General features: G+C 47.5%; 1 protein-coding gene across 2 annotated transcripts in view; it reads left to right on the forward strand.

The window, feature by feature from the left end:
* DOCK2 (dedicator of cytokinesis 2) overlaps window positions 1-17,796 on the forward strand; it is a 430,360-nt gene that overhangs the window by 342,911 nt on the left and 69,653 nt on the right. For both annotated transcript variants that reach the window (XM_017341248.4, XM_089335064.1), the window contains 3 exons: window positions 5,792-5,870; window positions 12,714-12,814; window positions 12,906-12,964. In XM_017341248.4, the coding sequence (XP_017196737.2) occupies window positions 5,792-5,870; window positions 12,714-12,814; window positions 12,906-12,964 (239 nt within the window). The remainder of the gene's footprint in view (window positions 1-5,791; window positions 5,871-12,713; window positions 12,815-12,905; window positions 12,965-17,796) is intronic.

Genomic DNA, 17,796 nt, shown 5'->3' on the forward strand with positions numbered 1-17,796 from the left:
GAAAGCCCAAGTTACAGAAAGATAGGGAGAGACAGAAAGAGAGATCTTCTTTCTACTGGTTCACTTCCTAAGTGGATGCGATTGCCATCGTTGAACCTGGCCAAAGCCAGGCTCCAGGAGCTTCTTCTGGGTTGTCTATTTGTGTAGCAGGGCCCAATAACTTGGGCCATCTTTTGTTGCTTTTCCCAGACCACTTGCATGGAACTAGATCAGAAGTGGTGCAGCAGGACACAAACCATCTCCCATAAGAGATGCCAGCATTGCAGGTGGCAGCTTTAACCACTATGCCACAATGCCAGCCCCCCTTCTGTCCTAGAATTAGGAGGTGAGGTAGTGGGTCATTAACAACAAGTGACATTTATGGGGGACTTCTCTGTGCCAAGGCACTCAACCACTGGCTTCACATTCTGCATATCATTTTGTCTTCACAGATGGTTCATTTTAAACATGGGTCAGTTGAGATTCACAGGGGTCAAGCAAACAACCCAAGGTCACAGCTCAGAGACTGGCAGGTCAGAAGATATCCTTGGCAGGCTCTCTCTAGGGCCTGCAGGAGTCTGTGTGCTCCTTCCACTCATGGCTCCATGGCAAGGAGTTGTGCTTATGGTGCAGATAGACTTACTGAGGAAGTAAAACAGAGAGTCATGGGTCCCACTGTGACAAGGGTCTGCTCTACCATGATGGCAAGCAAGAAGCTGGGGACCAACTGGTAGCTACAGTACAAGCTGAAGCACAACAGTTTCAGGATATCAAACCTCAGATGGTCCTCTCATTCTGCCGGTTTCTTCCTGCTCACCATAACTTGTTCCCTGCTCTGTTGCTTATGACTTCTGGTTGCTCAGGGAATCATCTGTTCATGGATTCTCCTCAGAGCTTAGGTTCATTGCATTCTTCTGGTTGCCCTGCTTTCAAACTGTCTAAAAGGATTTGATGTACACTCCTGTGCAGGCTCTGCCCCCAGCAGGCAGAAACACCCATATGACCACCACAGATTGCTGCTCAGCCCATGGAAAACTGTCTTGAGTCACATGATGGCCCTGGGCTCCTTAAGCTATGCACAGGGCAGCAGAATGATGTGGCAAAGTATAAAGGTACCCTGTGCGTGTTGAACAGGACTAGAAGCATGCCAGTGCCATTGTCCATGGCACGCTGGCCTTAGGCATAGCCAGTGTGTCCTTCTAGTTAAGTGTAAAGGCTTTTAAGGATAGACCTGAAAATGGGTCTGGACCTTGCTGCTTATTAGCTGTGCAAATGTTGGGAGTTATTGGATCTTTCCAAGGCTCATTCTCTTCTGGGTGTAACCATAGCACCTACCTCAGTTTGTCAGATTAAATAAAATAATATCTGTACAGCACTCAACACAGGGCATATGAATGATAACCACTGATATGCCCATCCTTGCTATTATTCATAAAGTGAGCTCATAGCCTGGATTGAACGAAATTACAGAGATTTCCTTGTGGAGAGAATAACATAGTAGTTAAATATTTAGATTCTGAAGACAGCAAACCTTCATTTAAATCCTGGTTCTACATGTATAGGCTGTTATTGGGAAAGTTCCCTAAACTCATATCTGTAAAATAGAAACAACATCAAACTCAGAGAGTTAATTTAAGAATTAGAAGAAGAAAGAAAGAATCCATGCCACGCACCTAGCACAGACACTGGCACGTGGCTGATAACTGTGGCTGTGATAACAGTTTGATAAGCATCATGGGTGAGATGCAGGAACTGTTAGGCTGCGATTTCATAATGAATTCTGCATTCAACCTTTCAAGTTCACTGTTGAGAGTAACATACAGTTGAGTATGTTTTCATTTCACCATAATAGTACAATTATTTTTCTAGAAAGAGGAGAAAAAAGGTCTACTTTTCTAAACCCACACATAGCAAATCAAAGTGAAATGATTCTCAACGTATGATTGTGGAAGAATCCAGACAGAGAGGGGATCCTTGATCCACTTCCCCCATCCCCTGTCTGCTACCACTCCCTGTCATCAGCATGGGGGACTCATCACTTCTTGGTCACTGTACTAGCCCCTGAGAGCTGGAGACAGTTTTGGGCCAGCAATCAAAATAATGAGTAGTTACTAGAACTACTGATAGCTTTGCTGTTGCCAGGATTGTATAAAATTCCTCATTGTTGTGCCATAATTCCAAGTTGTTTATATACAATATGACAGCCACTCAATGCATTTGCAAAATCATAGAAATCTTACTTTTTGACAGGTTGTTGGGGTGGTGTATTTAGGGGGATGTTTATTTCTATTTTCTCAAGTTCTTCCTGGCCTCCTACTGGTTGTTAACTGCTCCCTGCTCTCTGTCTGTCCATTTCACTGCTGGCCCCTGGTCATGCCATCCAAAGGGGTCTGAAGCAGCCACGGCTACTGTGTTGGTGTTTTGCTCTGTGCCAAGCACTGCACTCAGCACTGATGATGTGTGTGCCCATGAAATCTTGATGCTGTAGCATGAAGGTTACATGACTGCTGGAAATTAAGCCATTGGAGGTGACATTAACACATCCTAAATCCTCACGGCTAGCAAGTGGCAAAGCCAGAAATCATACCCAGTTAAGCATGTTTCTCCAAATCCTATGATCTTAACACCAGGATAAACCAACGTATTTGCTCACCGAACATGTAAAGTGTGCAATGAACACCAGGCCCAGCATTCTTGGCAAGCAGTGACTGATGTAGCAAATGTTTTAGGTACCCTCCCACACTCTTGGCCCATCCGAAACACACCTGCAGCTTCAATGGCTATACCCCACACATGCTGAGAGTCTCCTTCTTCTTTTTCCTCTGGGCTTTCTCTGACTGCACAGTGCTAAGCCCACCTGTGGGGCAGGCCAGAAGAACCACCCACTTAATACCCACTGGAGCAATTTTGAACCAGGGTGGGGCTAGTACTAGTGGTATAAATAGCCCTGCCTCTCCAGCGCTTGGGAGGGACACTTCTGACAGGCAGTTGTATTGTTTAAAGTCACTTAGAGGTTCCCAAGCAGAACTGAGCCACAATTACTACTCACAGCAATAGTCTTCTCATCAGCACTTTATTGGCTTCCCGTGGAGTCTCAGGTAGCCCAAGTGAGTGTTTTCCTTGGGTCAGCCACTCAGTAGACAAATAGTTTCTGATTGACTGCTGTTCCTCAACAGTAGGACAGAATGGGTAAGATCTGGTCCGAGATCACTAAGATTTTACAAGCACATACATCCAAAGAGAACTTGGCCACAGGAGGACATGGGGGAGTTATGAGGCAGCTGCTAGAATTCAGATAGAAAATGATGGTGGCTTGGCTCAGGTTGGCGGCAGGATGGCGAAGCAGTTAGAAAGTACTGCAGAATGTACTGACAGTCCAGGCAGAGTATGAGAGAAACAGCAAGGTTAGGGGCGTTACCAAAGCTGTTTTTCCCCCTCTGCAAGCTTAGACAAATGGAGTTGTTCTTAACTTAGATGGGAAGACTACAGAAAGAATATTTGGGAGGAGAGTGTCAGAGGACAGGTATTAGGGATTCAGCTTTTGACATGTGAATTTGAGATGCTGATTAGTCACCCAAGTAGAGATTTAGAACAGAGGCCTCAGTGTAAGCTGGTGTTCAGGGGGCGAGGCCAGGCATGGAGATGGAATTGGGGAATCACAGGCACGTGGAGTGCAGAGCACGGGAGCATGCAGGGAGGCGCTCGTCCCCAGGAGAGTGCGGTCTAGTAGAGGAGGCAGATAGTCCTGCGTCACACAAGTAAGTCATCCCAGCCCATGGGGAATGTTGGGGAGGGAAATTGCGTGAGTATCCTTTAGGGGACATAGAGATGCTGCAAACCCTGCCCTGCAGAAGCTCGGGGTGTGAAAAAGGAGATTCTGCATAAAGAGCTGCACAGAAACAGCTAGAATATACAGTGTGGGAATAAGAGGGGTGCAGACCGAGAGGAGGTAGCAGCACGTGGGGCTGGGAGAATGATGGAAGACTTCATGAAGGAGGAGGCTTTTGACCTGGACCACGAGGGATACACAGGATTTTGATGTTCAGAGCTTAGAAGAGGGGCATGGACACAAAGAAAGCACAAGGTCAGGTAGCCAGGGAACAGCCAGAAGCACAGAGTAACAGTGAGAGAGAAGCTCTGGAACCAACGTTGAGGTCCAGTTCAGAAACGTTATGACTGTCAGAGAAAAAGTTTGTACCTAGCCTGGGGGTAGTGGGAGCCGTAGATTTCAGTGATTGACATGAGAGGATCTGTTCCTTAGGGCCAGGAGCTCCTGAGTATAAAGGGTCAAGAGATAGGAGGCTGCAAGGCCAGTTAGCAGAGCTTGGTGTGGAGGAAGGAGAGGAGGAAGTGTCCAGGAAGACATATATTTTTAAAGATTTATTTATTTATTTATTTGGAAGTCAGAGTTACAGAGAGAGAGAAAGAGAGAGAGAGAGAGACGCACAGAGAGGCAGTCTTCCATCCACTGGTTCACTCCCAATGGCTGGGACTGGGCCAGGGCAAAGCCAGATGCCAGGAACTCCATCCTGGTCTCTCATACGGGTGCAGGAGCCCACGCACTTGGGCCATCTGCTGCTGCTTTCCCAGTCAGAAGCTGAGCAGTCAGGGCTCAAACTGGTACTCTAGTACGGGATGCCGGTGTCACACATGGTGGCTTACTCTGTGCTACAATGCTGGCCCCATTCTTTCTTATACACTTACACTGGAGGATAACAGTAGGGGTTGACGTTTGGCCTAATGGGTAAGCTGCCAGTTGGGATGCCCACTTTCCATAACAGAGTGCCCAAGCTTTGGTCCTGGCTCCCCTTCAGACTCCACCTTCCTACGAGCTGTCCCACAGACCCTGGGAGACAATAGGCGATGGCACAAGTTGATGGGCTTTTGTCACCTGCATGAGAGACCTGGATTGAGATCATGGCTTCTGTCTTTGGCCTGCCCCAATAAACCAGCAGAGAGGTGTGTTCTCTCTCTGTCTGTCTGTCTGTCTCTCTCTCTCTCTCACAAGTTTTTTTAAAAGACCACATTTAAAATAAAATCAAGCATCAGTAGAATGTATTGTTTACTAAGTACATAAGCTAGTCACATTGCTATTATCATGATCAAATATTGTGCACTAACAATTCCACGTGCTAGACTTACATACAACTAGCAGTGCAAGAGTTACAGATTATACGCAAAAGAGTGATCATTGGAAAATTGCTTATAACAGGAAAATCCGAAGAACAGCAAAAAGCCTCATCAGTAAGAAACCGATTGAGTAAGCTGTGATCCATCCCTACCATGGAGTGCTCTTTAGTGATTAAGAAGGATCATGTATATCTGCATCCATCGGCACGAAAGGAGCACACGATGTGGCGTTTAGTAAAAAGGCTGCAAAACAGCATTCATCCTGTAACCTCATTTATCAAAGTGATATTCTTAAAATATCATTCTTGTATATATTCCTAGGGAGACCTTTGAGATTATGCTCATCACAGTGTCTCCGACAGCCTCCTCTAGATGGTAGGATTTGATGGTGTGTTGTTTGTTGTTGGTTTAGGAGGGGGAGATTTCTCTTTAGAGCTTTTCTGGGTGGGATGAATTTTCTGCTTTAAACTGCTAATATCTTCAACAGTAAGACAGTGTGAGTTTTCAAAAGGAGGTCAGACAGTTCTGGGGTTCTTACAAGGCTAACGTGGCCCCATAACTTGAGTGTGGGTAGATGTTAATCTGTATCACCTGTGCTATTCCAAGGAGCGAGGGAAGGGAATTTAGCCCTGGCATGAGGGAGCATGCTCAGATAGCCAGATAACTTTCTCCCCTCTTCCAGGGTCTTCCTGAGAGCTATCAACAAGTTTGCAGAAACCATGAACCAGAAGTTCCTAGAACACACAAACTTTGAGTTCCAGGTGAGTGTGAGACTTTGCAGCCAGCCTCGGAGCTGCACTGGGGTGCTCTGGCATTTCGGGGTTAATGTCTCCATCAGGTCCCTCCCAAAGCACGTGGAAAGGATGCAGGAGTTTCCGGGGCCTTCCACAGAGGGGTGCGGGTGGTGCGGGAAGCTCTCAGGCTTTGCAAGCATGGTCTGATGCAATAGTCATTAACTGAGTACCATATGCAAATATGATGGTAGATAGATCTTGTGCTAACAAGGAGACTGGTATTCATTCATTGTCAACGAAACCAAATACATCTCTGTGGCTTCCTGATCCCTCCCAAAGTCACTTTTGGTTCTTAGCCAAGACCTGGGCCTTCTAAGCGATTCATGAGCCTAAAACTGTGTCCATGGGACAGAGTGGCACACCTCTTCCAGGTCCACAGCCTGCTATGAAAGTCCAGATCTGATTGACAATGTGGGCGAAGGCCCCCTAAAGGCAATCCCATTCCAGGGAAATCTGTGACTCCAGGATCTGCTGCCATGGGGTCCTCAGGAGTAGCAGTCACTGAGTCCAGGGGCCTGGGGCTGAGGCATCCAATGCCTGCCTGGGCATCACACGGTCACCAGCTGAGCAACTTCAGGCTGTGCCTACACAGTACCCCTGCCTCGGATGAGTCATCCACTGAATCCCTTTTCCACGTCATAAGGTTTTTTTCAGAACTGGAATGTGTGAAGGTTCTTGCTGGGAAAATTTACTGGTGAGGTCCCACCAGTTTCCATTCCAATCTTTCCCCCTCAAAGAGGCCTCCCCGCTGCCTGACTCCTCTCTGAGGATGGCCCACACCCAACCCAGGGCTGTGCACCACCACTTGGCTGGTTGGAGTCCCTTCAGAACACTGTCATTTGCGATCATTGTTCTTATTTGTCTACACCCGTGTTTTCTCTCCTTCCTTCAGTACAACATGAGCTTCATTAGCGCAAAGACCTTGTATTCACAGCAACCGTATCTGCCATGCCTGGCACCTAGTAGGTCCACTGGAGGAGGTGATGTCTGCCTGAGGGTTGAGGGATCCCCCCTGCTGAGAGCACTGGCTGACGAGCGTTTGTTGAGGCTGAAAGGATGAACGTTAGCTCTGAACAGGACTCTCCCACAAAACCTTGCGTTCAAACCATGCAACTGAACCATAATGAGAAGCCTGGTGAAGAGCCCTCTGCTGTTGGCTTATCCATGCCACATCTCCCGAGAAGCACTTGATGGGTGCCTTTCTCAGTCCCCAGAACTAGGTAGCTACTGTCACCAGTGCTGTCTGCTCTAAGCATACAGGGCAGTAAGACTCAAGGTGATGACTTGAAAGCCTGAGTCCATCAGCCTGGCACTCACAGTGGCTGACACCAGAGCCCACCAGGGAGCCACTGCCACATGCTGGCTGTGGAGCTTTATCCAGCCCGAGGTGGTTGGCAGCTGGGTCTGGGTGAGAGTGTCTCCTGGCATTACAGATCTTTGACATGGGAACACAACGTGACACTTTGGCTGCTCTGAATCAGGAGAAATGTTTGATTTCCTTTCAAATGTGGCCCAGATGCCCACAGGCTCTAGTTACGGATGTTTTCAGGGAAATTAATAAGGCCATTGTTCTCCTGGATGGGCCAGCCGTGGCTGTGTTTGGACCATAAAAGTGCAAGCCGGTTTGTTCTTCTGTGGCTGTTGGTAATGTCTGCCTCGGACCTGCCTTCCCCCTCCACCATCTCTGGGGGATACTTACCAAAAGAAGTATGTCCTCAGTTCCTCAGGCCCTCCTTTTAGTTTTATCTTGTCTTCCCAGAAGAAAATCTATGCGGGAAACATGCCAAAAGGTGGGCGTCTCTCAGCTTAGGAGCTGTGTGACTTCAAGCAAATTACTCTACCTCTCTGTTCCTCAGTTTCCTCAGTATTCAACTCCAATACTAATGGCAGCTACCCTATTGGATTGTTATGAGGGTTCAGTGAATGAATGGGAGAAGAGCAGTTAGAATAGTGCCAGAAGCATAGCACCCATTTAATAAATGTTAACTCTTTCTAGTAATAATCGTGATGATGCCGATGGTGAGGGCCCTGAATTTGTTGTCAGTGTTTGATAAACTGTGAAGCCAGAAGGTCACTCCAGCATTGGCCTGGGGCCGTCACACCTGCAAGATTCTGTAAAACAGGAAAGTGGCCAACATTACAAAATAAAACGTCTCCTTCTCTAATACGGCTTCCATGGATATTTATTGAAAAGTACCAGAAAACAAGATCATTTTTCAGCCTTATCTTTGTTCTCTTACCTTCTCCTCCCTCCCATGTGAGAATGGATTTGCTCTCTGTACCCTGCCTGGAACAGGCCTTGTCTCCTTCTTACGGTTTCATTAATTATGCATTTAATATCAGCAGGAACAGCATCCATCACCGAACACTGCTGGTCTTGGCAGCTGCTGTCCAGAGGAGGGGCAGGTGCAATGAGGTTATCCCTAATATCTTTTCCCGAACTGTGGTTTCGTGATTCAAAGGGTAGAAAGCGAGAAGCCCTGTGGATGCCAGCCTGTTGGTGACAAGCCCTTAGAATTACAAAAATGATGACTTCTGCTTGAGACTAAGATCATTTGCATGCTTGGGCCTTATTCAGGATGCTGGGTCGTGGTGGTCATTTCCACGTGCATAGTCAGGGAAGAGCAGGAGAGGAGTTTGAATTCAACTTTGTACAGACTTTAGCTTAAGGGCAATTCTTGGCCAGCGCTGCGGCTCACTAGGCTAATCCTCCGCCTGTGGCACCGGCACCGGGGGTTCTAGTCTCGGTTGCACCTCTTCCAGTCCAGCTCTATGCTGTGGCCCGGGAAGCCAGTGGAGGATGGCCCAGGTCCTTGGGCCCTGCACCCTGCATGCGCCGACCGTAGCAGCTACTTGGAGGGTGAACCACCAGAAAAAGGAAGACCTTTCTCTCTCTCTCTCTCTCACTGTCTAACTCTGCCTTTAAAAAAAAAAGGAAATTCTTATGGGCCCAGACTATTGCCGCATGCTTTGGGGAATTCAGAAGCAAGGGTTTTGGGAGTCTTAATGGAAGGCTCATCTTTTAGACTTTGAGCTTTTGAAGGTGACTAACCTTTTTTAGACATCTACTTAGGGTGTGATAATCCTTATCATAATCCTGTTGCGTTAACATATACCCATCTCATTGGTGAATAAACTGAGATTAAGAGAAGTGGTTGGCTTTTCTACTAAAAGCCCGAATAGCTACTAAGTGGCACTGCTGGGATTCGACCTCAGGCCCATGTGCCAGCTCTTTCCACTCCTCTGTACCACCTCTTAGAACAGGGCTTTTGGATTCTACCAGCTGGCTCTTTCTGGCTCCAGAAATACTCTCTGACCTTGCTAGTTCTTCCTGGCACTCGGATATAGAGCTCAAAGATGATTGGCTGTAGGATTAGACTCTACTTTTTTGGAAACTCTGATTGGCGCAGGGACCACTTTTAGGCTCTAGGAAATCTGTTTCTATGTCAGCAGCTCTATGATTGGTACTAAGATTCTTCTCTCAGCCCCGAAGCTGTAATTGGCTTTGGGTGTGGTTATTCCTGCCTATACCTTCAGACATTTTTAAATCACTTTCTGGGTCCAGTTGGTCTTTGGATCATTTTTTTTTATTTTTTAAAGATTTTATTTTTATTTATTTGAGAGGTAGATTTACAGACAGTGAGAAGTAGAGACAGAGATAAAGGTCTTCCATCTGCTGGTTCACTCCCCAGATGGCTGCAACGGCCGAGGCTTCGCCAATCTGAAGCCAGGAGTCAGGAGCTTCTTCTGGGTTTCTCATGTGGGTGCAGGAGCTCAAGGATTTGAGCCATCATCTACTGCTTTCCCAGGCCATAGCAGAGAGCTAGATTGGAAGTGGAGCAGCTGGGACTTGAAACAGTGCCCATATGGGATGCTGGCGCCACAGGTCGGGGATTAACCTACTGAGCCACAGCACTGTCCCCTCGGATCATTTTTAAACCAACATGCTAGATCTTGTGAAATGAAAAACTTCCAGAACATTCTCAACCATTAGTGAGGGAATGAGAGCCAGCTTGGTGTTTATATAAGGAAATGTAACCCATAACAACAACAACAAAGGTGAGGGAGAGACACGAGACACACACCACACACAGAGAGGGAGTAGTCATCAGAGACTGACAGCCCAGAGCACCACCAGGGGCCTCCTGGTGGAGTGGCTGCTCCAGGCAGGAAGATGGGTGGATCCCTGGGGACAGTTTGCCTAGCCATCATGCCAACCTCCATCCTGATGTTCCCTACGTGAGGCCATACTGGACCCTCCCACCGCAGAATCAGCAGCATCTCCCGAGTGGTCACAGAAGGCCAGCCGGCTGCATTTCAGCAACACTGCCTGCTGGGTCCTTTTTTATGTTTAATTGAAACTTGGGATAAAGAATAATTCAAGGCCATTCAGAAAGAATCCTGCAGGATGCAATATATTTGATCTCTCTGCTATAAAGATCGTGAAGCATCGGATGAAGCCGTGGAAACCTTAGGCAACAACAAAAGCTAAAGGAAGCCAAGGAAGGGGAAGAACAATTTTAGCAGAAGAGCCTGGTGGTTGAGAATGCAAGCCCTGGGGCAGGATAAACATGGATCCAAATGCCACTTGCATCATTTTGCAGCTGTGTGACCTTGGGCAATCACTGGTCCTCTAGGGCCTCAGTTTCCTGATCTCTGAATGGGGAGTTCCCTCAGAGGATCTCAGGAGAATGCACACAGAATACTGACTCACTGATGAACTCATTCCCCTGTGAGCATGCTGGGGCAGAGGAGACACTAGGCACAGTGTACTAAACAACAGTAACTAAACAGGTGATGTTCTTGCCTGCATGATGCTTGCAGCCCATAGCGGAGACAGAAAATAGAGTTCAAAATACATCATAAGTCCTGTGAACAGGGTGTCAGGAGAGTGAATACAGGGTGGATCTGGGGCCGCTGCCTGCAGTGCTGGCATCCCATGTGGGCACCGGTTCAAGTTCTGCCTGCTCTACTTCCAATACAGCTCTCTGCTTTGGCCTGGGAGGGTAGTAGAGAATGGCCCAAGTCCTTGGGCCCCTGCACCTGTGTGGGAGACCCAAAGGAAGCTCCTGGCTCCTGGCTTCAGATCATCACAGCTCCTGCCATTGCGGCCACCTGGGGAGTGAACCAGCGGATGGAAGACCTCTCTCTCTCTCTGCCTCTCCTCTCTGTGTAACTCTTTCAAGTAAACAAATAAATAAAAATAAAAAAAAATAAAGTAAACAAATAAATAAAAATAAAAATAATATAATAAAATATAATAAAATAAATAAAAAAAAAAAAAAAAAAAAAGTGGATCTGCTCTACTCTTAGTGAAGGGAAGACTTCCCCAAGAAGTGGTGTTTAAGGTTTAAGTAGGAGTTTACTAGCCAAAATTTCCTCTGGAGTTCATGTAACTATGCCCCAAAGATTCTATTATCCTCAATTTCCAGATGAAGAAACTGAGACTCAGAGAGGCGGGGTAACTTGTTCATGACAATGGAGCTGGTGATTGCATTGGGAGCCTGGTAGGCAACTGAACAGTGTCTATGACAACAAACAATGAAGACAACAAACAAACAACAACAAAACTTGCATAGACCCTAGGACTTAGCAGTTCCAACTCTAGGAATGCTTTCTATAAATATAGTTTCCCACGCATAAAGATGTTTGAACAAGGATGTTGATTACAGAACTGTTGGTAGAGATAAAAAAAATGTTGGAATCAAGATAAATGTCTATAAATAGGGAATTGGTTAAAATTAAAGTACAGACTTATAGCAGAATACCATTCAGCAATAAAAGAGTGAAGCAGATCTGTGTGTGCTAGTATGGAAACATTTTCAAGAGGAAAAAAACCCCAAAGTACAGCAGACTGTTTTAAAAGATCTTTATGTAGATACTCATATTTATTTGCTTGTGAATAAAAATTTGAAAAGATATCCAAGAAATTGTTAACATTTTCTTCTGGGGAATTAGATGAGTGTCCAAAGTAGGATGGAAAATAACCTTTTGCTATGTTACTGTTTAATCCGTGTATAGATCCCAGTTTTAGAGTTTTTTGGGGTTAATTAAAAATAACTCAATTCTCATTCTATCTACCAGCAGTATGACTTTGGGTGGTCATTTAACTTATCTGTACCTTATCATTTAGGTCGTGAAAGAAGGGAGTGTATGGCCCATGGTAAAAATGGAATGTTTGTTACTACAGAGATTTTGAGGCCTGACCTCCATGGCATCCAAACACAACTGGTCAGGGCAGAAAACAGAGTTTGAACTTCTAACATGTTCCCAGGTCCTGCTGCTCTAGGAACCACACTTGGAAACCATTTGAGCTACAGGAAAGGAAAAGGCAAATTATTTTAAGACAGAAGGGATTGCAGACGGGTCTGTGAGCTATCAGGTGAATTAGGAAGGGCATCACCCTCTAATTCCTGGGCAGGAACCCAACTCACCTGGGCTTCCAGCAGAGGGGAGAGTGGTTGTCTTTTAAAAACACAAAAAAAGGCACTACACCCCAAAATAAATAAATAAATAAACAAACAAACAAACAAACACAAAAAGCAGCTCTTGGGATCCTCCTGCCCATCCTGATCCTGTTGTGGAAGAGGGGACATGGTCAGTGCCCAGAGAAATCCATCCTCTGTCCTCCCTCTGGCTCAGATGTTAATTGCATAGTCCGTGCCAGTTGGAAATTTGCAGTGTGCACAATGAAACTGGCTCTGCCTCTGTCTTCTGCCGTCTTCATAAATTATTCACGTCAGCCAGCGTTTAATAAGTCCCCCCCTCACACCCTCTTCACGCCTGTCCTCTCCCCTCCTTCATTTACAGCTGTGGAACAACTACTTTCATCTGGCCGTGGCTTTTATCACTCAGGATTCTCTGCAGCTGGAGCAGTTCTCGCACGCGAAGTACAACAAAATTCTGAATAAGTAGGTGGCACTCCTGGGTTTCCTGAAGGGGGCGGGGTTTCGTGGGATGCTCTGAGATAGTGCCTGAAGCGCGCGTTTTTGTTCCTCTTAGGTACGGGGACATGAGACGGCTAATTGGCTTCTCCATCCGTGACATGTGGTACAAGCTTGGTGAGTAGGCACCCCAGTCCAGGTAGACACATCGGCACGTGCCCAGCTCCTTCCTGAAGGCCATGTGTCGGGGACAACAAGGCTTTCGTTAGCAAGGGCTTGGAATCAGGGTTTATCACTGTACACGCCCCCGGGCCCTGATGAGGGTAGCCACGCCCACCCGCCAAGCTGCTGAGAATCTGCTTCGTGCTATCCACAAGCGGTTGCGGAGTCAAATTGGCATTTATGAGGAACAGGGGCAGGGAGAGGCAGGACTGCTGTGAGAATTCACATCCTCCTACGACAGAGACCTGTGCTGCTGACGGCCAGGCAATTCTACATCCAGCATCCTGCTTCCTACATGACGTGGTGCACAAAACCCTCCAACCTTAGGGGCAAGAACTGGTTGTCTAGGATGAGAGGGTCTTTAGATCTGAAAGGTGACCCCAGGAGTTATCCTCACCTGTGTGGGCTACAGGACTCATGCATGATTACTTGAGTGGTAGCCTGGGAGGAAGGAAGCAGAGGCTGGAACCAGGGACACATGTATTAAGAGTCTGAGTGAAGGGAGTGCTAAGGAGGTCATATTTAATCTTCACATCATCCCTTGCAAGATAGAAACTGCCCCTCTTCCTTTTATCGATCAGGAAACTCGGGGATGGAAGCAATTTGGTTGACATCAAACAGCTGGAAGTCTCGGAGCATGGTTTTGATTCCATGAGGGCAGGGGCCATCCGCATTATCCACAGCCTGAACCCTGCTGCACAAATCTGTGCTGGAAGATGCGGGGGCGGGGGGGGGGGTTGGTGGTGGTGGTGGATGAGTGAATGAGCAGTAAGGAAGAACGCCTGTTTTCACCTCTGGTTTTTGTGCTCCCTTCTGCCTCTCCGATGCCCAGTTCTCTTGCCTGAACTTGGCTGTTGACTGTCTTTAGCAGAGGCACCTAGAAGAACTGTGCCCAACTCTTGGATTTCATCTTCATGACATTCTACCCTCAACCCCTAAACTTTGCTTCTTGCTTCCCCGGACCTCTTAGTGTCTGCTGCTTCCCATTGAGTTTGCAGGACGACAGTTGCTTGCCCTTTCCGGCAAGCTCTGTCCACTGGGGGAAAGCACAGCAGGGCAGATGGACTTTCAGCTGGCAGCATCTGATTTGGGCTAAGAACACAAACTGGACAACAGAGAGGTTGCTGGTTGAGTCACAAAGTCCAAGTCAGGACTGAGGACCTAAGCCCAGAAAAGACTGTACATCTCTGCCTTGGGCCTTGTCCTGTCACTTACAAGCTATGAAGCCCAAAGTCAGGGAATTTGGTATCCCTGAGCCTATGCTGGGGAAACAGCACCTTCTCACGGGTTTGCTTTATATGGGGACAGATGAAGCCATTGCGGCCACCACACACAGAGGTTTTTTTTTTTTTTTTTTTTTTTTTGACAGAGTGGACAGTGAGAGAGAGAGACAGAGAGAAAGGTCTTCCTTTGCCGTTGGTTCACCCTCCAATGGCCACTGCAGCCGGCGCACCGCGCTGATCCGAAGGCAGGAGCCAGGTGCTTCTCCTGGTTTCCTGTGGGGTGCAGGGCCCAAGCATTTGGGCCATCCTCCACTGCACTCCCGGGCCACAGCAGAGCTGGCCTGGAAGAGGGGCAACTGGGACAGAATCCAGCACCCCGACCGGGACTAGAACCTGGTGTGCCGGCGCCGCAAAGTGGAGGATTAGCCTAGTGAGCCGTGGCGCCGGCCCCACACAGAGTTCTTACCATTCTTACCTTTGCCCCCTTGGGGAGGACCTAATTCTACTGTGCTGGCTTCTTCATCAAAGCCCGGCCTGGTCTCAGTAATGCCTAAAGGGCAGGGCCCAGGCAGGTAATGTAAGAGTGAAGGGGCTGTGATGTGTTAAACCCCAGGTACTATCAACTATCAGCAGTTGGGGTGGGGTCACCCTCGGTTGTGTGGGCTGTCCGGTGAATTTGCAGGATATTAAGCAGTCTCATTGGCCTCTACCCTCCAAGCTTCCACCCTTCCTAGTTGTGAAGACCAAAAAAGTCTGAGTATTGTCACATGGCCCCTGGGGAGGAGGGGTCCCCTCTCTGCCTGTTTTTCTAGAAAAACACGTCTTTTTCAGTCTATCTTTGGTTTCTCCATTTTGAGTAAGGACAGGGGTATAAGAAATAATAATTCATATTTCATTTACCACGGCTTTGCCATAAGGGGAAGCAAACAACCACAGTGCAAGTGCAGGCCTAGCAATAGGCAGCACCTGGCCTCAGGGTCGGGAGTATGGCAAGGAGCAGGTGGCCTGGGCTCGGTGAGGCACAGAGCCCACAGACAGGGGTAGTTGTTGTCCCTCTCTAGCTGGTGGCTGCCCTGCTGGAATGCAAGCCCAGTGTTGTCAGAGCTTCCGTTTTTCAGAAGAAACCAGGACACTGAACTTTTACATATGTTTTGCAATGTATGAATATTAATAGCCACTAATTGAAAGTTTTCAAAATACTGGCTGTGCCCCACAGAAGGGAGAGGCCCAGATACGGTTTGCCTAAGCATTTGCTTCTTTGCTTTGCCATGGCAGAGCCCAGCTACAGCTGTGGGGGGCTTCCTCTCTCAGCTCTCCAGCCAGGGGTCTCCGGAATTGCCAGTCAGGGAGCTGTGCTTTGTCTCAAGTCCCTGCACAGAACCTGTTCTTTTCTGGGTGTCCTTTAGTGCCATTGTTTTGCACAGAGATTTTATTTAGATATAGAGTACGTTTTGGCAGCCATTCCTGTACTCCCAATTATGCTGATGAATGAGAAGATGTTACCAAATATTCCACCTGCTTAGAATCACAGACTATCAGAGCTGGAAGGGCCCTTTGGAGATGATATTGTCCGGCATTTTTCAAGTGTTTATTTTTAGCTGATAGCCAATAAAAAATATTGCACGACTAGATAAGTAAATTGGAGAAAAGGAGAGCTATTCTAATTGAAGTGAGTTGGGGGTCCCGAGCCATGATAACGAATGGCTCCTGAACGCCCCACATGGGCCCTTGAGGTTCTTCTGAGGGGAAGTCCTGAAGCTCGGCAGGAAATAGTTGGAAGCCACTGGTCTGGTCCAACCCAGCGCTTTACCCCTGAGGAAACTTGGGCCCAGAGAGGTGGGGTTTATACAAGATCATTTGGTGGATTAAAGGCACACTGGACAGGCACACTGGCATGTATCTATATGCCAATATGATTTGGGGGTTGCAAGAAGTGAGATTGACACTCTGCCTTCATCCAGGAAGATGTTTGTTGCAAAACTTGATGAAGAACCAGGTTATGGGAGGACAGGAGCCAGAGCCCTGGTAGGATACAAGGCAGGCGGTGCAGCCCCCCGCATTGCCTACAGGTTACTCCCTTCATGCTTACTCTGCTGAAGACACAGACTCCCGAGGACGCCATTCCACTGGCTGTCCTTGGATGACCCCTTGAAGTTCCCATCAAGTCACTAACCATCAATGGAGGTGGCGTTTCCCATTGTGAAGTCCAGGATGATACTGCTGGAAGAACGAGTTGCAGAGATCAGATGATATCCACAGACATCCACTGCAGAAAACAAGAAATAAAGGATGCTTTGCCCGCATGGCTGAGCCCTCACCTCCTGGCCAGGCTTCTGAGGAAGAGACAAGTACGTCAGCCTGAAGTGATCTTCCTGGCTGCAACAGCCTTCCACTCATTAGTTAAATGCCTGCCTTCTCGTTGCCTGTAGAGGCAGAGAGAATGAGGGCTGTCCCACTTCCATGCCATCCTGCACTCTCTGGGATGCAGGCATTAGCATGTTTTCTCTATGCTAACATGACTAACTGCTAATAAACATGAGGAATGAGTGCTATATACATTAGATGCCAATATAGTGAGACCACTACATTGGGTAATAGTATCTTTGGGAGTACAATTCATGCAATGTCCAAGACTGAGTGAAATTTAGAAGCAGACTCTGTTGATTATCCATGAAATAGCTTTTCTCTTCTTTCTGGCTAGCTAGACCTGGATTATTATTTTTATTTTTTTTTTAGGATTTTAATTTTCTCAGTTGACAATGTCCTCAGGCAGGTGGTAGCCATGTGACCCAACTCCATCCCACAAGAATCAGTAGAAATATACATCCTGGGGCTTCAGGAAAACATTTTTTCCCAGTTAAAAAAAATGAGGGTGGGCCAGCACCATGGCTCACTAGGCTAATCCTCTGCCTGTGGTGCTGGCACCCCGGGTTCTAGTCCCGGTTGGGGTGCTGGGTACTAGTCCCAGTTGCTCCTCTTGCAGTCCAGCTCTCTGCTGTGGCCTGGGAGTGCAGTGGAGGATGGCCCAAGTGCTTGGGTCCCTGCACCCGCATGGGAGACCGGGAGGAAGCACCCGGTTCCTGGTTTTGGATCAGCGCAGTGCGCCGGCTGTGATGGCCATCAGGGGAGTGAACCAACAGAAGGAAGACCTTTCTCTCTGTCTCTCTCTCTCACTGTCTTTAACTCTCTCTGTCTCTCTCACTGTCTAACTCTGCCTGTTAAAATAAATAAATAAATAAATAAATAAAAATTTAAAAAATGAGGTGAGGAGGGGGGAAGACAAATTCAATAAGTACAACACATTTTTACCCATAGCCCTTCTTCCTCTCCTCCTTTTTGGAAATAACAAGATTTCTGGAGGGGTAGTGGCGGTCTTGAAGCTATGAAGATGCAAATCACTTGCTGAGGATGGATGGGGAAGCTCTGGACTGACCATCTTCCAACTTCTTGTTAGGAGCAGCTCACTAGGCTAATCCTCCGCCTTGCAGCGCCGGCACACCGGATTCTAGTCCCGGTCGGGTCGCCGGATTCTGTCCAGGTTGCCCCTCTTCCAGGCCAGCTCTC

This window comes from Oryctolagus cuniculus, chromosome 6 (assembly GCF_051225735.1).
Source record: "Oryctolagus cuniculus isolate XC-2025 breed Fujian yellow rabbit chromosome 6, ASM5122573v1, whole genome shotgun sequence".
NCBI classification, from domain to species: Eukaryota; Metazoa; Chordata; class Mammalia; order Lagomorpha; family Leporidae; genus Oryctolagus; species Oryctolagus cuniculus.